At 41.7% G+C, this 22,436-nt stretch overlaps 1 protein-coding gene across 1 annotated transcript; it reads right to left on the bottom strand.

Moving 5' to 3' along the window:
* Positions 1-6,272: 6,272 nt before the first annotated feature.
* On the bottom strand, positions 6,273-21,506 carry tp53bp2b (tumor protein p53 binding protein, 2b). The gene is made up of 17 exons (XM_053337603.1): positions 21,359-21,506; positions 21,140-21,253; positions 19,981-20,045; positions 19,646-19,747; positions 17,498-17,678; positions 15,787-15,986; positions 13,741-13,905; positions 13,356-13,575; positions 13,127-13,249; positions 12,320-12,393; positions 11,844-12,234; positions 10,942-11,711; positions 10,691-10,828; positions 10,234-10,367; positions 9,313-9,479; positions 8,470-8,669; positions 6,273-6,314 (listed from the first exon to the last, which is right to left on the bottom strand). The coding sequence occupies exons 1-17, from the start codon at positions 21,504-21,506 to the stop codon at positions 6,273-6,275; spliced, it is 3,234 nt and encodes a 1,077-aa protein (XP_053193578.1).
* Between the last annotated feature and the right edge of the window lie 930 nt (positions 21,507-22,436).

Below are 22,436 nucleotides of genomic sequence, written 5' to 3'. Positions count from 1 at the left end.
GAAGGGAGAAGGAGGGAGGAAGAAGGAAGGAAGGAAGGAAAGGAGGGAGGAAGAAGGGAGGGAAGGAAGGACAGGGGAAGGAAGGGAGGAAGGAAAGGAGGGAGGAAGAAGGAAGAAAGGAAGCAAAGGAAGGACAGGGGAAGGAAGGAAGGTAGGACGGAGGGAGGAAAGGAGGAAGGGAAGCAAAAGGGAAAATAGGAAGGAAGGAATAAAGGAAAGAAGGAAGGGAGGAAGGGAGGAAAGAAGGAACAGTCAAAACAGACAGGGTCAATTTTAACCCGGAAGGACGACATGAGGGTTAAAGCCGAGCGAGTGAACCTCAGCGGACTGAAGCCTGGACGCTAATCTGATGTTGCGCCACAGATTTGATTGAAGACGCTGCTTTTTATCTGCGGCCGTCGTCAGAAGATGGACGGATTATTTCTTTCAGGGTTAAAGAGATTTAGAGGAATGATTGGAGTGTTTGATGAGAGGAGCTGTGAAAGTCTCCTCACGCTCAGACTGAATCTATGAATCTATGAAGTTATTTGATGATACTTTTATGAGAGAACATTTCTGACTGGGTTTTTTGCATGTTTCAGCTCGTTAACTTCAGATCATTATCATCATATTTTATATCCTGGTGTCTTTTTTTTAACATTTGAGTTATTAATGCTCTTAAATCTGCTCCAAAAAACATAAATACAACAGTTAAAAGACGAAGCTGCAACTATTATTATTATTATTATCAGTTAGTGTCCATCACATAATTCAAATTGATGCCTTTAAATGAATTTTTTGGCCAATTAACAGCTCAGAATTTAAATATATTTGATTAGAAATGATGAAAATAAACATTATGTTAATTTATGAGCTCAAATTGTGAATTTTAGGGTTTGAATTATTCATTTATGGAAACATTAGTGGATTTATTTTCACTTTAAATTGAATTAATATGTCGATAATTGTCCTGATTAATCAATGAAGTATTAAATCTAGGCTGATATATTAATGATCCATCAACTAACTGATTATTTTCATTGTCAATTAATCTATAGTTTAATTTTCTAATCAGCTTTCCAATAATCAAAAAATCAGTTTACTGTCAAATAAGTCAAAAGAAACCAGGAAATATTCACATTTTGCTTCTTTTTACTTATAAAAATGACTCAAAACAGTTAAATCCATTATTAAAACAGCTTTAATGTAATTTAATAGCAACTGATGGCGACTAACTGATGAATGAATTGACTAATCGTTGCAGTAAATTCATCTGCTGAGACAAACTGTGTTAACTTTAATCACATATTACTCATTTATTCATTAGAGAGCATTAATTATTCATAAATTGTGTACATGTTAAAAAAGACTCCAAATATTCCACCAGAGTTCAGACTGATGTGGCTTTTTAGGATTTTTGGAGGAAAGATAAAAAAGTAAAATGATCATTTTTTATATAAAAACCAGCTCAGCGTATTTTATTCTGTTGTTTTTTGCACTTTAATCAGTTTGAATCACTTCCTCTTCACTTTTTCACCTTTTTTTTCACCTTTTTTTCTGCAGTTTTTTCACAGTATTTTTTTGTGGAGGTTTGATGTGTTGATTATTTGAAGCTCTTTTTGCTTTTCAGATAAATGTTTCATTATGTAAAAAGATAAATGTGTTGAGGGGAATTAAAGGATAATTACCGGACCTTATTTCTAGCATGAAATACGATCATTTACTCACCCAGACAACTTTGGTGTCATGTGGAGTCGTTCTCCAGTGGAGCGCCACGTATATCTGTATAATGTGAATACAGCCGCCTCTATATGTGAGCCTCTATATAACACATTATCTGCCACCAAACTAGTTCATTTCACCAATATTTAGTTATGATACGTTAGTGCTATTCCCCTCCGAGCCCGTGGTGGCATCCCAGCTGACACCTGACGTTAATGCGGCATTAGAACAACGTTGTACTCCAACGTTGGATTACCATTGGATTATGATATGGATTTGAAAATTGGGTTTACGTTAAAACCTAAACAGGTGAGGTTGACTAGACGTTGGATATTGGTTGCTTGCCAACACAACTTAAAACCAACTAAATATCAACGTAAAGTCAACGTTATATTTTTATGTGAAACTGACATCAGCTTTAGACGTTGTCTCAACGTTGGCTTTTAGTTGTCTGACGTTGCAACCGATATCCAACCAAGGACCAACGTTAATACAACACAACGTCAGCTGGGATGTTATCAACATCCGGGGTCTCTAGGTTGACCTCCTGACCTCTGATCTGGATGATGTCATCAGCCCGGTTTATCATTGAGCGGAAATCCTCCAGTGTTGTGATACAGACGTTTATCTCCTGGCCTCACATGCCACCACGGGCTTGGAGGGGAATAGCTCTAACGTATCATAACTAAATATTGGTGAAATGAACTAGTTTGGCGGAAGGAAGGAAGGAAGGAAGGAAGGAAGGAGGGAAGGAAGGAGGAAAGAAGGAAGGCAGGAAGGATGGAGGGAGGAAAGGAAAGAAGGAAGGAAGGTAGGATGGAGGGAGGAAAGGAGGAACGGAAAGAAGGAAGGAAGGTAGGATGGAGGGAGGAAAAAACGAAAAGAGGAAGGAAGGAATGAAGGTGCCCCGTGTACTCTCATTATACGGATATACGCGGCGCTCCACTGGAGAACGACTCCACATGACACCAAAGTTGTCTGGGTGAGTAAATGATCGTATTTTATGCTAGAAATAATGTCCAGGTTGTAAAAAAAGCGGTAATTATCCTTTAAAGGAGCAGAATCTGAGGTTTTCTTCCCCGCCTTACAGCCTTACTTACTGTACGTTCATGTGTTCAGCCCTTAAACTCGTCTCGCCTTCGCCTGTACATTCAGCTCATCTTCGACTGTTTGCATCTCTTGGGTTTCTGGTTCTTTCTGACTTTGAGTTCATGTTGAAGTGATGATATGAAACGTTGGATGTTTCCAGAGTAGCTTTTTTCCCCAGCTACACATAATCTGCATGCTCACTGACTGGCAGAAAAAAATCATTTAAAGATATAAAATATGTATTCAGTGAAGTGTTGAAGCTGAGTTTTGATTTTATTTTATTATTTTTTTTGAGGTTCTGTGCAATTCAAAAAAGTTAAATATTGAGAATATTGAATGTACTCTCCATTGATCCTGTGTAGCATTTTAAATCTGCTTCCTGTTGAAATGGACTTCCTGTGGACTTTTGCACTTTGTGTTCTGGTTCTGCATGCGGCTCGATTCTTCTGGACGCAGAGCCGAGACGTTAAAAGTGTGAAACGACTGAACATTTAAACTCCAGAGTGGATTCTGTTCGTTCCTCCACTTAATAAACGGTTCCAGTGATGATGAAACACGTCTGAAATATCTGCTGCTCATTCATTCATTCATTTAGTCTGGTTTCAATCAGGGAGGTCAACCTTTCTTTCTTCCTCCCTTCTTTTCTTTCTTTCTTTTTTCCCAACCTTTCTTTCATTCTTCCTTCTTTTCCTTCCGACTTCCTTCCTTCTTTACCTTCTTTTATTTTTTCCAACCTTTCTTTCTTTCCTTTTCTTCGTTCCATCCTTTCCTTTCCTTTCTTTCTTTCTTTTCTTTCCTTCCTTCCAACTTTTCCTTCCTGCCTTATTTTCTAACCTTTCTTTCTTTCTCTTCCTTCTTTCCTTTTTTCCATCTTTCTTTTCTTTTCTTCCTGTCTTTTTTCCCAACCTTTCTTCCTTCCTTCTTTCCTTCCTTCCATCTTTTCCTTCCTGTCTTCTTTTACAACCTTCCATCCATCTTTTTAATGATCCGGCCCTCCTGTTAAAATCATCACCCAATTCTGTGTTAGACATAACCTTAACTTCATTCCAACTTATCACCAGGAAAGTGTCATAAAACCTAATAATATAATATTTGTTTGTGGAGTCTAAAGTAAACCTTCATACTGTGGTTGTGTTCAAAAGTCTAGTATTCAGGTTCATTAACAGCTGCTGGAGTGTAATTCTCACTTTCGGCCACTGGGAGGAGCTCTAAGCTTCTTTTGTTTCATTCATTAAATAACTAAAAAACTGTAAAATTAAGTCATCACAGACTGTTTAATCATTTGTGCTGTGGCCGTTTTATTCATTTATTCATTTTCATTATAAACTTTAATGAAGAGTTGAGTTGTGTAGTCTAGTGTTCAGGTTCATTAACAGCTGCTGGAGTGTAATTCTCACTTTCAGCCACTAGGAGGAGCTCTAACAGAGTGAATTTGACTCGGTAGTAAGTTAGCCTGCGAGCTAGCTGACTCGGTAGTAAGTTAGCCTGCTAGCTAGCTGACTGGAGGAAACATGATGCAGACGAAGTCACACTAAAGTCCAGCGTGGTTTAAAAGCTTCCAGAAAGTAAAGGATAATGTTGTCAGGTGTGAAATATGTGGAGCAGAGTTGAGCTACGGTGGCTTCACATGGACAAAAAGCTGCTGTCTGCTGTGACGGTTGCTAAGGGAGACGGACCTGACGCTAATCACCAAACTAGTACGTGAACAGAGAGAAAGCTAACGTTACGTCTCTCATTGCTAACATGATGGTAAAGGAAATGCTCAGCGGTGTTTAGGTTATATTTTTAGGGGTCTGTAAACCTGCAAGATTTATTCTTTTAATTAATGTGGCTGATTATCATTTAAATTAATACTAGTTTGCGCAGTTAAAGCTTGTTTCTTATGAATATCTAAAGTTATTTTTGACACATTATCTATTTAGATCCTGTGAATATCGGCATGCAGTAAATGTACGATTACTTGTCGGTTATAAGTACACACCGACTAGTCGACCCTGAAAAATGGGCTCATGCACGTCCCTACTTATTGAAGGTTTTGCTCAATAGGCCTCATTTAAATTCATTTATACCTCATTTTTTTAATCAAAAAAGTAGAAACTTATTTGAATCTGGTACTGTATGTGTCAAAGTTTAGTCAGAGTAGTACTGTTTGATATCATTTCAAATATTTGACCGGAAGCATCAAACCTAGTTCATTGAAAGTAGTGTCAGGCAGTTTCATGAAATAAATCCATGTTTCTGATCTAAAAACTTGTGAAATTTGACCCAAGGACAACAGAAGGGTTAAGTAAGTTCATTTAGATGAGAAGACAGAAACTAGGAGGAAACTTTTTTTTTTACAGGCAGCTGAATTTAAGCTGATCAGGCTTTTATTTTGAAGAAACACTGGACTTCAACATTTGAACTCTTTAATTTCTACTTAAAAGCAGATCAAAAAATGGGATTCACTAAATGATATTTCTGCTGATGTTAGATTGTCTCTTTTTTTCTTTCCTTTTCTTAAGAATTGAATGAAAAATTAAACAAAATCTGACTTTAAAAATTACACAAAAGTTGTGCTGCAGCAGAACAGGGACTGAATTAAATACAAAGAAAACAAATTTAAAACCTAAAAAAAAATGTAAAAACCTTCTTCATGCTTTAATATAAAAACAAGTGCTTTTCCTTTCCATAAACATCCCATAGAGTCCTGAAGAATCATCTTTTCTTTGCACAAGTTAACATCTTGTTCAAATACGTAATTATAATTTTTCCATGAGTTATCATCTTTCAAGCCTCACACAAGTTATAATTGTGTTACTCTCTCTGATTTTGCAACTGATCTTCTCTCGTGCAAACAAAAAAAATCTTCTTTAGGACTTTTGGGGAAAATCAGTAAAATACCGAAACTTACTCAAGAACATCATGGAATACAGATGATTAAAACTTTAAGATTAAGATATCTTCTAATTGCCATATTTTGGTATAGCACCCCCAATATATGTGTGTTTTTTGTTATTATTCCAATAGATCTTTACACATTTTTGGATGCTACATTTGGTGGAAACAGCTAATGCTCAGTGTCCACAGGTGTGTTTCAGTCTTTGGGAGCTTTGTTGGATGTCTCGTCTTTATCTCAACTATTCAACAAAAAGGCTAAATACCAAAAAAACTAAATCTTACATGAGTCCAAAAGGAATTTCACATCTTGTTTCAGTCAGTCTTCTGATAGCGACTCATCTGCTGAAGTCGTATACTTGCTGATAAATTTCGGTTTAAACTGATCATTTGTTAATTTTACTACAATCAATCAGTAGCTGAAAAATTACTGTTTTCTGTCTTTCAGCCGTTTGGATCCAAACTTCACTCTGACATTCTTTGTGCTGAGGCTAAAAAAAACCAAACATTTACATTTGTCTCTTTTTTTTAAAACAACAATCTCTCTCAATATGTTTTGTGTCCAGAGGTTCATTCGTCCGCTGCTTCTTGCTTCTTTTTCGTGGTTAAGCCAGGGTCCTCTGCCGCGGCTTGATCCTCAGATACAGCTGTGGGAATAAAAAGGGAAAGTTTCTCATTAAAACACCATTAAGATAACATTAAATACTCAAAGTTCTTACATAATACTGTTGAGTAACGGGAGCTCAGAGCTGCTTTTAAACCAGATTTAAACCAGATTTCAGAAGCCGGGTTGATGGTTTTATTCCCTGGAGCTCAGAGGGCAGAGCAGGACGTTATACTTCTTATACGTCTTCTTCTCTTCCTTCCCTTCATTAATGAAATGGCACATTTTGATGTATGGATGTATGAATACTAAAAATGAATGATGATATTCGGGGCCTCAGTGGACAGTTTCCTGTGGAGCTCTAAATATGGTTTCAGAAGCTTTATGCCCTTAAAAATCACATTAGTGCTGAAACTAAAGTTAATTTCATTAGTTTTAAACCTGCAGATTATTTTCTCTGTTAAACAATTTGAACTGTTTAATGTATGAAACGTCAAAAATTAATGAAGAACCCCCATCACAACTTCAGAGCCTTAATGTCCTTAATGAGCGGTCCAAAACACTAAAATATAACATTCATTTTTTATTTATTCTCCTTTCATTGCAGATCTTGCCACTTCCTGTCCTGCAATCACCTCATTCCCCTCATCTGAGCCTCCCTGCCTTCTTCCACAGCTGGCCCTCATCATCCTCATCAGTCTCTCTTTCTTATACAACCCTTCTTCAGTCTCTCTCTGTCAGATCATCTATCTTCATGTCCTGCTCTTGTCTTGCCTCTTCTGTTCTGTCTGAGACTCCTCTGTACTTGTTAAAGGGTTTTTTTTTGACCTTCCTCTTTCAGTTTAATAAGCTTTTTAGTTTGAAGCCTAGTTTTTTTGTTTTGTGAGTTAATAAATATTTGGTTTTGGACACTTTACTTTCATCTGATTGGTGCTTTTGGGACCAGCGCCTTCTGAGACGTTACAAGCAATTATTATATTTTAGAAGCTAGAACTTGCAAATATTTGCTGTTTTTGCTTCAAAATGACTGAAACAATCAATCTTTTATTGAAAGTAGTTGCTGGTGATAATCCACTTGTACTCAGTTTGACAGACTTTTGGTTAGACAGTGATTGTATTAAGATGGGTGGTGTTTTGTTTAATTAAACCAACATCTGTGTATTCTTGTCAGTGAAGTATGAATATGGTTGGTTAAATAACTTATTTGAATTACAAATTACAGGGCCAACTGTATGAATGTTTACCCTGCTGTGAATGTATGAATGTTCATGTTTATATAAGGAAAAAGTAGTTGCTGATGAATTCTTTCATTTGATTGATTTATGGACTAATCGTTGCAGCTCTAGATAACATAAAATCAGCAGGAGACACTGAATACTTGAAAGTTTTGTGGGAGAAAGTTGTCAACTTTACTGAGAAATTCATATAAAAAGTGTTGTTCACTTTCCAAAAGTACAGGAACTTTGGGCATGGGGGTTAGCAGGGATGACCGACACTGATGACTGATGCTTCAACCTGTGAACCACTTCCTTCATAAAACAACAAAGTATCTAGTATTGATTTAGGATGAGGGGAAGACATTTCTCTTTGTCTGTTAATGTTAATAGTTTGGCTTTGTAGTCGACTAATCAGTCATCAACATCAACTGTCAGTGGCTTCGGTCTAAAAACATTGATCTATCAAGTCAGTTCGCTCAGTCAATAACGAGACAACAAGTTCACAAAATTTATTGAAAAGACGTATTTATAACTTGGGATTGTGTCTGCTAACTGTGTGTAAACCGTGTCACTTTCCTCCATTTTGGACTCTGGTCTCTCAAAGGTCAACGGTGTAAATTAAACCCCTTTCAGACCATTCTCCAATCAGGCTTGTTCCCTGGTCGATAAAAGTGGTTTAAGTTTGTCTGAAGCTGCATTTCCATTATAGGAACTTTCCCTGCAGACGACGAACCTTTTGTTCCTCTATTTGTGTTTCCAGGAACTTTGTGTGGCAGTGATGATTGTCACTGATTGGCCAAACAAAGACAGAGCAGTTCCAGAAGGAAGTATCTAGTAGACGCTTCATTTGTTAACCTTAAAAATAAAGTTAGGCTTGGTTGTCGACTAAAAAGGACGAATGGGGTGATTCAATTGCCTATAATTCTTTTAATTGTGGTGCTTCGGTCTAAAATCATCTATCAGTTGTTGAGATGGACTCACCCCCACCAGGTTGCGAGGGATGTAACCCTCGTGGTCGCCACATCGCGCCCACCACCACTCCGTTTCCACCTCATCCTCCCGTCTCAGCACCGTCATGCAGTCACCCTCGATGAAGCCGAGCTCGTCGTCGCCCTGTGGTTCGTAATCCCACAGAGCGTACACCACACCGCGGTTCATCACGCCCATCTTCTCCTGAACACCTGCCGCCACACAGAGGGGGGAAGAGGAGGAGGAACCATTTACAACCAGATCATCAATGATCAAAATTCAAACTAAAAACTGTCACTGCGTTTGACGTTTTTTGACAGACAACAAAATACCTCACACATTCCTAGAACTTCCTCATGAACTTATAAAATCTACCAAAATTCAATCTCTCAACTACTCTAAATCCACCCAGGCCTCATGGACCCATGAACTCCTTCAAGGATCTCCAAAATACCCTCATGGTGATTATGAAACATAGAACTTCCTCACAGACCTTAAGAACTCACACAGAGGGGGGAGAAATAACCATTTACTGGATGATCAATAATCAAACTTACCTTCAGACTAAAAATTCTTACTGTGTTTGATATTTTTGACAGTCTACAAAATCCCCAAATCCTCTCAATGTATCATGGACCCCTCTCAAAAGACCTAACACATCTCTCGAACTTCCTAATTAACATAAAAAGTCTACCAAAATTCAATCTCTTAACTACTCTGAATCCACCCAGCCCTCATGGACCCCTGAACTCCCTCAAGGATCTCCAAAATACCCTCATGATAACCTAGAAACATGCAACCTCCCTTAGACCTCCTCCTGAACCCCATCATGAACCACGTTGTGTTGTGTCTCACCATAGAGGAACTGGGAGCACTGGGCGTAGCCGTCCTCCATCTCCTCACACTTGTCGGCAGCCGTCTGCATGTCGCTGTAGGTGGTGGCGAACACGGCCGCCCCCGACTCCACCAAGAACTTACAAACCTGAACGTTGTTACATGAGGCAGCGCAGTGGAGAGGAGTCCTGGAGACGGAAGAGAGGGGAAAAAAGGGTTGGTAAGGATTACTGGGACTCACTAGCCTGATCCCAGACCTCTGAATCATCTCATCTTAGATTCTCTTAGTGATTCAAGAAGGTCTGGCTTCATGGTCACTGGCAGCTGTTTTAGAGCTTTGTAGAAGGGATTAACAATGGGTGATGTCATCTTCCTACAGAGTTAGCTACCGAGCTACAGTCATGAAAAACAGTGACAAGACAGATAAGACGAGATGTTTGCAGTGACAATGGCGTCGGCAGGACTGGACAGATGTTCTGGTTCTGATCGCAGACTGTTTATAAAGATGGACATAACGAGATGACAACAGCTGTTGGAGGCGTATTGAAACCAAAAGTTGCAGATTATGGTCGGCGCCATCTTTTCTGTTTGGAGCCAGGACCTTCCAATTAAGCATTGCAAGGTTTTGCCTTTCAAACACGACCCAGCTAACATTAACTACTTGCACTAAATTGTGCTAAGAGTATCGAGTAACATTATACTTTGTTAAATAGTGTGAGAGCAGCAGGCAATTCAACTGTCAATCAACAGCCACACAGCAGACATTAAAGCTACTGTAAGTCTTTAAATCTTATTAACAAAGGATTAATTTCCAAAATGACCACCAGCACACTTTTAGAGGGTCTAAATTTAGAGATTGAGACCAGAATGATTCATTGAAAACAATGACCGACTCTGTTTCTGGAGAACAGTTGAGGCAGTTGTTGGTTGGTTCAGACTCACCAGCCATCGCTGTCAGCAGCGTTGACATTGACACCATACTGAACCAGAAACTTGACGATCTCGGTGTGGCCGGCACAGACGGCATTGTGCAGTGCAGTGATGCCCTCGTCGTTCGGCATGCTGGGATCGTCCACCTGCAGGACGGACATGTGATCACATTAACAGTCTGAGGCAGGTTTTAAAATACTGTAGAGTGAAGCTACCGATTTATGATACTTAATCTTACCTATAATAAATGACATATGAAATATCTACGTACTCAGTAACTTTTAGCTGGCGTTTCCCGAACTAATATCAAAAGAAGTTATAATCCCATGTATGCAGGAGGTCATTGGGATCACTTGCTTACATTGTACCAGATTTAATGCATTAATCCATGCAGCTAAAAATGCCCTAAATCTATAGGCAATGTCTTCATAGTAGGCTTAGAGTAAGACCGGACAGCAGTGGGACTCACATCATAGATGACCCTCTGGACGAGGTCGTACTCGCCCTCCAGAGATGAGTCCAGCAGCAGAGCCAGAGGGTTGAACTTGACCCGCATGCTGTGGTCGATCCGCTCAGAGCCAACCTTACGAAGGATCGACCTCTTACCCTGAAACACGGGACAGTCACACAGAGACGAAATAAGAACAACTGAACTGCAGCTTTCATTAGAGATGCTTGCATATCATCGTCCCTGTATCCTGTTAGACTGTCGACACTCACCGGCGGCACCGTGACCTGTCCGGTGAACTCTGGCGGCTGAAGGTTGAAGGCGTCGTCTCCTTGCTCCGTCTCCCCACAGGTGGGGTAAGGTGGAGGCGGGTAGGGGGGGTACTCGTCTGCAAAGCGTTCCTGAAGCAGCGAGGTGACCCGACACACCTCCTCCTCCTCTTCGTCCTTGTCCTCCAGAGGGGGGGGCAGGATGCAGGAGGAGGCGGGGTCAGGGATGGCTGAGCGGGGGGGCAGAGGGGGCGGAGTCAGGCTGTCCTCAGGGCTCTCAGTGAGCAGCTGGGTCAATCCGGGTCCGGCGGTGTGGACGTCCAACCCATCGATCCCGTCCTCGGCGGCTGCAGGTTGGGTGTACGTCCCCCCTGGACCGACTGTCTCCATGGGGATGGTTTCCATGGCAGCCAGAGTGGTCTTCTGGTAGAGCAGCTTCTGGATGTTGGGGCCCGCCGGCCCCTCGGGCTCCGTGATGGAGCTGCGTTTTTTCAGGGGTCGGGGGGCATGGTGCAGCCTGCGACGCAGGGCCTCCAAGTCGGCATCGCTTGGGTTCCTGTGAGGGTTGGACAGGAAGGGGAGGAGCTTGGTGGGGCTGAGCGGACGGGGGTTGGTGCGCTCTGACGTCTCCGCTGGGACACTTTCGCTGTTACCAAGGCAACTGGTGTCAAACTCGCTCCCGTTCATCACACAAGACCCAGAATTCGTAGCGGTGCTGTCTGAGCCGACAGACTGTTGCCCCCCGTTGGCTGGGAGGACGGGTTTCCCATAAACTGGAGAGACAGAGACTCAACATCAGGCCAACAAACCAACATCTGTTTCATCACTATGCAACATGAAACTAAACCAAGCAGTCTGCAGTAAATCTACAAATACAACGTTTTTTTAGGGTGGGGCGTAATCACCTCGGGGCTGGCTGCGGGTCAGTGTACCCTGGCCCTGGTAGCACTTCCCCGGTGTGCTCTGCTTGGTGTACATGGAGTAGATGGATGAAGCCGCCACAGTCTGAGGCTTCTGCAGCACTGGAGGGGGGGGGTCCGAGGGGTCGGGGGTGTAAGGTCGCACGGCGGCGGCCGGCGGGTTCTCCTGCTTGTGGGGCAGTGGGAGGGTGTGGCTGTGGCTGGAGAGGGGCCCCGGAGCCCTGAGGTGGCCTCCAACCGGACGCACTTTACCAGGGAAGGTCCCGGTGCTGTAGGGGGGCTTGGAGAGGGTCGGCGGGCCGGATGAGGAGAACGGTTTGGGTTTACTGGGGACTGGAGGCGGCCCCGCCATCTTAGCCAGACCTTTACCTGAAGCCTGAGTGACACACAGAGAAAGTCTCAGATCTGATGATGGGGGAATCTCACTTTTAGGTTAATGAACATGATGTCTGTAAATGTACCTGATTGTCCCTGAGCAGGTTCTCAGTCATGTGATTGTTCCGTGAGGGGACAGGGGGCGGGATGTCGGACCCAGAGAGCCCCTTATGATCAGTGAGGGTCTCACCACCTGCAGGAGAGAAAACGACACAAAATTCTACTCATCTACAAACATCTTCTGGGTTTCCAAAGTTTTTGTGATAAATTCAGTGCAGGACTTTCTAGCAACCCTGTTCTTATATTTGAAGTAATGATTCCTTCTGTTCATACTGAGCATTAGAAGATCCTTCATAATGTTTACTATGGAAGTGATGGAGGACTTCTAACTCTACATAATGAACCAAATTAAAGTCTAATCCCAGCATTAAGTGTCTCTGTAAGGTTCCTGCTGTGGATGCTGGTGGATAACCTTCACTCCTCAATCCTGCACATCTCAAAAGGATCAGTGGAGTATTTTTATTTTTGGATGTTTTTGGGAAACATTTCTGCCCTAAAGCTGCACAGATAGTGAACAGAGGACAGGTTCACTATTACTCAGTGATGGAGGACTAAATCTACAGTCCTCCTTCTGTGGAAACATGGATTTAAAAGTTGATGTGAAGCTAATATGAAGCTTCAGCGTCCAAATGAGTCAAATCTTCATCTATGTTTCAACGTTAGTGTTTTTAATATCAAAGTCTTTTTGTTACTCTACTTCCACCACAGAGAAACAGGAAACACTAAGAGGGAATCTGATGCTAAAAAGACTGTAAATGTGTCACATATCCATTTGACGTTTGAAGGGGATCTTCAGACTTCAGCTGTTGTCTGTAAAGATTTTGGTCCTAACTGACCTGAGTTGTGGCAGCCGAGGCTGGACATGCGCGGCAGGGAGGCGTGGCTGTAACCTCCACTGGATTCAGAAAATGAGCTGCTCCAATCAGAGAGTTTAGATATTTTCGATGTGCTGAAACCTGAAAACAGCAGAAAAAAAACATGGATCCAATAAGCTGTAGGTGCTGATTTATAGTGTTTAATCTAAATTATGCTTTTAATGGATATGTTAACTTCTTATCGTACCTGAGGCTGGTTTGGCGGGTCTGGGAGGCGGCTTCAGGGACGAGTCGGGCATCGGCAGGGTGGCCGTGCCGTCCGGGTACGCCGGCTTCACCAGAGCCTCCTGGCGTGCCGGCACCGGAGGCCCCTGAGGGCTTGTTGTGGAGGAGGACTGCATGTACGGCCCCACCGCCGCCACTCTGGAGCCCACACCATGCTGCGGGGCAATGCTGTCTGACACCACCTGCACCAACAGGTCAAAGTTATTGGTTAGCTTTAAGGTTCAGACATCGGCTACTTAAGGATCTTCCTGATTTTATGCTACAGAATAAAATATTATCTAAATTCCTGATAACAAAAAAATATAACAAACTTTTACTGATTGATTATGTTGCTCGTCTCTTCTCACCGGCTGGTTCTCCTTCTGCTGCAGGGCAGCCTTCTTCTTCCAGAGCCGCTGTCGTAGCTCAGCTAGCCGTCGGTCCATCGCCGCCACCTCCAGGTTCCTCTTGTTCAGGCTGTCTCTCTGATGCTGCAGCCGGGTGCTCTGATCCTGGTTCAGCTTGTTCCTCAGCTGAAAGGTCAGGCATGAAGTTTAGTGAAAGACAAGTCAGGAAAAAGGAAGCTAATGCTGCAAAAAGCCTACGGTAGCTAGTTCATATTGCAACATCGTCGATTTTTGGACTGACTATTTTTCTGGTGATCAACCACAAATCTGTACAGACTGACAGCAAAGTTTTCTGTGTAATTTAACTGCACAGAAATCATGTTTTACCTCATATTGGCTCAAAATACAGTAGCAGCAGCTATGAAGAGGATTTTCAACCAGAAGCAAAACATTGAATAATATTAAATTAACGTTTTGTTGCTGTAATTAGGAATAGGACACTGCACAATAGTTGCTGCTGATTAATCAAAAAGTGAATAAATTATAACTTCCAACATATTTCAATGAGTTTAAGCCCTAACTTCAACCTTTACTTTGCCCAGAGCCACCAAACAGGTGGTGGTGGAAGGTGACATTTACATTTTGTCATTTGGTTGGCATTTTTACCCAAAGTGACTAAAAAGACAACAAAATATTAGAAGACAGAAACTCAAAAAATGATTTCAATACAAATTCTCAAACACTAATGTAGGAACCAGTGAGCCAGTTAGCAAGTGATAGCTCAGTCGCTACCCACGCAAGTTATCAAACAGCAAATAAAGGTTCAACAAGACCTTTTTAACACCACACAGCATGCAATTTAACACCTGTGTCATGGTCATACCAGCTAAACTATGAAAGTATAATGCAAATCAGTGACAACATGCTGCAGTGCAAGACTTTTATTATTATATATAATTATATTTTATTATTTTATTTATTATTATTTACATATTTATATCATAAGCCCCGCTGTAGCCTGCTCCATTGCTACTGATGCAGCTGTGTAACGGTGGATAAAATGTTTTTAGCATCACACAACCAACACGAAATGACTTCACGATCAGAATTGGATCCATTCAGTCTAATAACACTGGAGGAGCTGCAAGTTAAATAGTTTTATCCCCATTCAAGTTAGACATTTAGAAGTCTCTGGTGTGCATGTTCTGCCTATAGAGCATGCTCAGTATGAATTCGTCCAGCCATCATTTGGAGAAGTTTGCTGTTTTAAATGATGCTGTGATTATTGGTGTGATTGTACCTTTAAACAGTTTTTTGGTCCAAGGGGCAGACACATTTAAGAGTATGCTCCAAACGTTCCTTTGTGATAAAGCTTATAGTTGGGGCCGGTTCCAGCTCCCAGTTTATGCTGTTATAGGCTTAGACTGCCAGGGGACTCCCATGATGCACTGGGCTCCTCTCTCCTCCTCCCTCTCTCTCTCTCTATCCATCTATATCCATTAACATTCGTGTACTATCAATGCATTCAATAAGCTAAACTTCTTCCCCGGAGTTGTCTGTGCTTTCTGGTCTCACAGGTAATCTGGGCCTGTAGACGTCCGGATGACAGATTCCAGTCCTGGACCTTCAATCTCTCTCTCTCTCTCTCTCTGTCTGTCTGTCTGTCTGTCTGTCTGTCTCTCTGTCTCTCTCTCTCTCTCTCTCTCTCTCTCTCTCTCTCTCTCTCTCTCTCTCTCTCTCTCTCTCTCTCTCTCTCTCTCTCTCTCTCTCTCTCTCTCTCTCTCTCTCTCTCTCTCCTCCAACCGGTGGAGGCAGATGTTCTCCCACTCTGAGTCTGGTTCTGAGGGTTCTTCCTGTTAAAAGGGAGTTTTTTCTCTCCACTGTCACCAAGTGCTGCTCATGTGGGAATCTTGGATCTCTTTAGATTAGACCTGAAGAGTTCGGTTTAGACCTGCTCTATGTGTAAAGAGCCTTGGGATAAATTAATCTGACCCAAAATAACCTCGGCCACTGAGGACATGAGGCTCTGCAGGGCATTTTAGAGGTCCTCTTCCACTACAATCTTACCTGCAGCTCTTTGTAGAGGCGGTCCAGATCCGCTGAGGAGGAGGTGGTGTTGTGGAGGTGAGGTAGAGGAAGAGGAGGCTCCAGTCTGTTGCTCCTCAGCGCCTCCAGCTGGTCGCTCAGCTCGTCCACTCTCGTCACGGCGACCATCAGCTCCCTCTGCTTCTGCTGGAAGAGGCCGGTCATCTGCTCGATCTCCTCCACTGACGCACACAAGATCACACACACCGTTACATACAGCAGTAATCCTGTCATTCCCATAATGATGACCTAGAATCAGATCAAATCTATTTCATTTAATCACATTTCTGTAGAATATTTACTGAACATTAATATTTATGACAGTTTCCTCTCTCTCCTCTCTACTCCAACCGGTCGAGGCAGATGTTCTCCCACTCTGAGTCTGGTTCTGAGGGTTCTTCCTGTTAAAAGTGTCCTGTTTTTTTCTTGCCATTGTTGCTCATGTGGGAATACTGGGTTACAATTAAAACCTGAAGAGTTCAGTTTAGAACCTGCTCTATGTAGAAAGAGCCTTGGGATAACTTAAAGATAAAGATTGATTGATTTTCTGCTCTGATGGTTCAGTTTAAACCATTTGAGCCTTTATTCTGCAGAAACAAGGTTTGTCAGGTTTGTTAAAATGTACTTTTTGTCAAATGGTGTAACCACAAAATATTGTATCAGCTACAGTGTGTTTAAGTGGACTTATACTAATAATGACTTCATTTAAAACATGTAAATGTTTCCTGGTCTCCATGGTAACCAGATGAAATGTAATATTTAGAACAATAGTATTCCATTAGCTTTATTTAATATACAAGTTATAATGTAAGATCATGCCACACTAGTTGATATGGTGTTAGGTAGGAAGGAAGGAAGGAAGGAAGGAAGGAAGGATGTAAGATCATGCCAAACTAGTTGATATGGTGTTAGGTAGGAAGGAAGGAAGGAAGGAAGGAAGGAAGGTGTTTTATTGACTATTTACTGTTTTTAAGCAACGTTGAATTATTTGGTACAAAGTTTTTATGGTTACACCACTTAGACATTTTTGCCATAATCCTCTAATATATTCTCTCTAAATGGATTAAAAGCAGAAATTTGATGCTGGGTCCACAAAAAAAGAATGTGTGAAGTTATTCATACGTTTATTTTCACATTTTAACCCTTTAAATTTAAACTAAACCACATGGACACTAAACACATCACTGACCCTTATTCTTATTTATTGCAATAAACTGTATGGGGCAAATTGGACTGTGTGAATATGATATAATGATCAGATATATATTTATTATGTTATAAAATCTGTTATTAGTCTTACATCCTGTTTGCTGTATTATGTAATTTGTCTCTCTTGTTCTGTTTCTATACAAATAACATCTGTTTCCTGTCTACACATCCTGAGACAGGATTCCTTCTCTGCTGCTTCCTGACGTTTCGTTCATTTGTTCATTATTAATTGTATTTTTTGGGGGGTGTTGGTTTCCTTATTGTAATCGAAGGTCTAAGCATAGAGGTGTGATTTTATAATATTAAGCTATAAATATTAAATGAAGTTGATTTGACATGTTTGTAAAGGAGAAGTTCTGCTGGTTTTTACAGTGTGTCTGTTTGATGGAGACTTTGGCGTCTCTCTGGTGCAAAGAGTTGGTTACAAACATTGTGTGGCAACAAAAGGAAATGACAGAATAAAAAAGGAGAGCACCACACTGACCTAGTTTGCTGTTACTGAGGCGTTTCTGCTCCACCTGACTCCTGAGGGCCCGGACTCGCCTCAGCTTGGCCTCCTGGTTGTGAGCGTTCTCTCGGAGCTGCCGCAGCCGCTCCTGTTCGGACGCTTCCTGCTGCTGCTGCTGCCGCTGGTCCTGCAGCTTCAGGTAGCGCAGACGCTGCTCCTGTAATAAAACACAGCCGACCAGCTGATCATCACCTGCTGCTCCTCTCATTTTAATCCTTTCTCTCTCTCTCTCTGTATGCGAGTCATTTTCCAGCCCAGTAACAACCACAGCTGCTCCTCCACTCATTTAAATCCTGTCCAGAGTGACGTCTCTGTATTTTAAAGTGGATCTCTGAGTATTTTCCGCAGGAAGAGGAACTTCAAGGATACTTCAAGGTCCTTTACTGTCACCTCAGCACAGTTATATTCATACTATTCAGCTTTGGTTTTGGAGGGCTCTCAACCTTTGAATCACTTTTATATCCTTTTAAATATACTTTAATATGTCTATTCTTGCTTTTCTCTACATTTAGATGTTTTTTACTTACCAAATAGTTTTTATTTGTTCTCTTTTATAACACAATTAGTTTATGATTTGTGTATTTTGCTGCTTTGTGAAGCACTTTGAAGCTTAGACTTATTATTATTAGTAGTATAAGTAGCCACATATCTGCAGTGTTCCAGTTTGGAGTCCAGAGAGAGCTTTACTGTGTCTCATTCACATTTCTCTCTTTCCTCTTGTTTCGTGTCGGCTTCTCTGCCACTAAATGTCCAATATAAACAGTCTTTAAAAAAAGGTTTTAAGAGAAAATATATATAAATAAAACATCAATAAAGACTTTTGGCTGCAAGGTTGAATTGGTGCAGTGTTCATGAACATAGATATGAAGGATATATTTGACTAATAATCTGCAGAGAGGAACACAGAGCAGAGAGCAGAGGATCAGATCCAGTAGTTATTTGACTACATTTAAATGTTAACTTCTCCTTCTGCTTTTGTTTTATTCCAGCTCAGTGTGACGTTTAACTTCTGTGTGAAAATGAAGGACGTAAAAGCTGATATTTGTTCTTTGTTGTTTCTCCATTTCGAGTGATTATGGAGGTGGGCGTGGTTTGGGTAGTCAGCTGTAGGAGAGAGAGCAGCTGGCTCAGCAGGAGCAGCACCAGCTGAGTTGATTAGGTCAGATCAAACCATCAGACTCTCCTTTGTCTCTGCGGTCATGGCTGGACTGAGGGAGTGGAAACATGTAGCCGGCTGTCTGGAAAACCGGTCAATGGAAACGATTATTTCTGAAAACTCCAGCTAAAGTGGAGATCTGAGTTTTAGGTTCCTGAACGACAGAAAATATGTCACAGCATGCGACAGAAAATGTATCAACGTTAGGGGTCCGAGCTTTGTTTAGACACGATCTGCTGTGTACAATGTTATTATTGAGAACGGAGGAAGGGAAATATTCATGGCCTGAGACGCGGCTGCATCAGAGCTGAAAACAAGTTCTCTAAGTTTTTGTTTTGAGTTTTTGTTTGAGACGTGTTGCTGAGCGCCGAGAAGCAGCAAATAAAAAGGACTGATTGACCTCCGTTTGTCTGTCCTCTGCTGAGGGGAGGGGGGGGCACTGTAGCAGCAACTGGTGCTACAGTCCTGTCAATCAGCTGTAACATGATGTACAGGAACTATCACAGATCACTGAGATACTGAAGAACACTACAACATGTTCTGCAGCTTCTTGTTTCTTATTTCTAAGCAGATTTCTGAAGGTTTATTGCTGATGGACGTCAGAGATAAAGATGCTCTGGAAGTTTAAATCACACTGAATGATATCAGTATGTTTCCTGTCTGTGTCCATATATGACAGAACTCTCCCTCTCTCCCTCTCTCTCTCAACCCAAACCAGTCGAGGTAGACAGTCGCCCATTTAGAGTCGGTTCTGTTTGAGGTTTCTTCTCATTAAAAGAGTTAGTCCTTGCTGCTGCTCATGTGTGAATGTTGGGTCTCTTTAAATTAAACTACAGAGTACAGTCTAGACTTACTCTACGTATAAAGTACCTTGAGATGACTTTCATTGTGTTTTGGTGCTGTATAAATAAAGATAAAGAAAGTCGTGCCTCCATACATCAGGACTGACTGTATCAGTGTGTTTGTACCTTGGAGGCGAGCAGCTGCTGCTGGGCGTTGATCTGCTGCTGCTGTCGAGCTGCCAGATCCTGCAGCTCGCTCAGCGTCACGTCCAGGTGAGGCGCCGAGAGCTGCCACACACACACACACACACACACACACACACACAGTCAGAGTTCACCTTCACATGGACAGGACCACATTCAAGCCTCAACTTTGTCCTCATAACAGAGGATCTAATGCTGGATGTGTGACACTCAGAACTTTTTACATCTGTTTCTACACATGGATGAATCAGACCAGAAGCTAGGCTAGCAGTTTCCCCCCACTTCCAGTCTTTGTGCTAAGCTAAGCAGCCTCTCACCCCGTTCTCCAGTGACGTCTTCACCTGGTTCCTCTTCATCATGTGATCTGCAGCTCTGGATCCACCTGGACATGGAATCACAGTTCATTAGGTTTGATGCTAAAGTGTGTCAGTACCACATGATTCACGCTTTAAAGTTCACGTGTTTCCATCCAATCTAGAAATGATCCGACAGAGTTAAACTGTGTGACGTGGACTGTTTATCAGCTCAGGAAATCCCCTCTGAGGATTTCCTGGTTTTATTAGGACAGAAAAAAACCAAAACAAATGACAATCCCAACCGCCCCCCCCCCCCTCCTCCTCCCCGAACCCTCCACCCCCCCGCTGAGCCTGGCAGCTGCACACTTGACTCCCTTCAGTCACATAAGCTGATTACAGTTTGTCATCGACTGTAGTTAAACACTGAAGCTGTCTGACAAAAACAACTGGATTACTGACAGCAGACGTTTCACTCAAGTATTTAAAAAAAAAAATCACTATTTTCTGTTTTATAGATTAATTAAATGAGGAAAATAATTAGCAGATTAATAAATAATTGATCATTACAGCCTGGGTCTCTTTAAATGAAAGTACAGAGTATGGTCTGGACTTGTTTTATGTTGAAAGTGCCTTGACATGACTTTTATTGTGATGTGGTTTTATATTAATAAACCTGGATTAAAACATTAAAACATACAATTAAAACCCAATTTTAATGAAAATAAAACAAAATACAGAAAAATTGGGTAATGGAATACAATTGTTCTAAATATGAAATTTAATCTGGGGAATAGTACTTAGTAATTATTTGTCTAAGTCCACTTAAATACACTGTAGGTGATAAAATATGTAATATCTATCATTCTTTTGTGGTTACACCATTTGACATTTTCAGGAGCATTCAGTCTTAAAAAATAAAAAATGGTGCAAATGTCATTTCAAATTATATAAAACCAACAAAAAACCATTTAAAAAAAAAACCTGGTGCTGCTTTTATTTATTTTTGAACTGCTCATCTTGCCGACCCTTATTTATCACTGACCCATATCTGATCTTTTGTCTCATACATCATTTTTTCAGAGGCTGCTTCTCTGCAGATTCACATCAGTCCAAGTCAGTAGCTTCCCTGCACACACACACACACACACACACACACACACACACACACACTGTTTCTTACCTGTCTCTCGTCCCGGTGCTCTCTGGTGTCTCAGGATGTAACGGACCTCTCCTCTCTGCTGCCCCCATCTCTGCAACACCTCCAGCATCCGCTCCCCTTCCCCAACAACGCGCTCTGATTGGTCCACAAACAACATTTTCAATCAATTTTCAGATCACTAAACTTTGATCACAAGAAAATGATTGAGATTTTGTTGTGTTAGTTTTTCTGGAGACTGACCGGAGCCTCTCCACGTCTCGGCCAGGTAGCAGTCGGCTTCTCCTGGCTCCTTGCAGAGCTCCACGACATCTCTGCACAGCGTCTCCGGCGTGATGGGGACCTCGCTGAAGTGCTGGTCATTGTTGCTGAGGTACACAGTGAGGAACATCTGGAAGAACACAAGAGATACACAGTGAGGAACATCTGGAGGAACACAGCAGACACACAGTGAGGAACATCTGGAGGAACACAGCAGGTAGACAGTGAGGAACATCTGGAGGAACACAAGAGATACATAGTGAGGAACATCTGCAGATACACAGTGAGGAACATCTGGAGGAACACAACAGACACACAGTGAGGAACATCTGGAGGAACACAACAGACACATAGTGAGGAACATCTGCAGGTACACAGTGAGGAACATCTGGACAAACATAGTAGACACACAGTGAGGAACATCTGGAGGAGCACAGTGAGGAACATCTGGAGGAGCACAGTGAGGAACATCTGGAGGAACACAACAGACACACAGTGAGGAACATCTGGATGTCCTTTGTGTGTTTTCTGGGAATCTGAGGGTTAAATCATGTTAGTTTTGGGGTTTTTTAAATACATGGTGGGTCATTTATAGACTCACGAATGATACAAAACTGCATTTCCTGGCTTTGAATTGAGATTTAGACCATGTATACTCTGAATAAAATAAAATGTAAACAGACAAAATATGACTATCGTTTGCTAGACAGATGTTTCACTGATAACCGGAAACCACAACCAACGTCATTAGAAGGAGGAGAGCAGCTCATGAATCATCGTAAGTAGTCTGATCTGTCAGTGTGTCATGAGCCTACAGAGAATAACCAGAGCAGAAGCAGCTCCTCTCAGCTTTACAGAGCTTTATAGTTGAGTTTCAGCTCATTGTTTACTGTTCTGGTTCACTCTCAGCGCTCTCATAGCGTCGTTTTTCAAAGTAAAAGCTGTTTAAAAAGTCACAGTACTCTACCTGCTCAGCACCAAACAGCAAACAGACTCCGCTATCTGTAGACTAGCTGGTGAACATAGTGGAGCATTTAGCAGATAAACAGCCAGATATTCC

Source organism: Scomber japonicus, chromosome 2 (assembly GCF_027409825.1).
Source record: "Scomber japonicus isolate fScoJap1 chromosome 2, fScoJap1.pri, whole genome shotgun sequence".
Lineage (NCBI taxonomy): Eukaryota > Metazoa > Chordata > Actinopteri > Scombriformes > Scombridae > Scomber > Scomber japonicus.
This window is presented reverse-complemented; position numbering and strand designations above follow the sequence as displayed.

Coding starts and splice junctions, on each gene's coding strand:
- tp53bp2b (XM_053337603.1), bottom strand. CDS start 21,506: ATGTTCCTCACTGTGTACCTCAGCAACAATGACCAGCACTTCAGCGAG. Junction 21,254..21,358: donor CGAGACGTGGAGAGGCTCCG/GTCAGTCTCCAG, acceptor TGGACCAATCAG/AGCGCGTTGTTGGGGAAGGG. Junction 13,906..15,786: donor GCCTCTACAAAGAGCTGCAG/GTAAGATTGTAG, acceptor CTGACCTTTCAG/CTGAGGAACAAGCTGAACCA.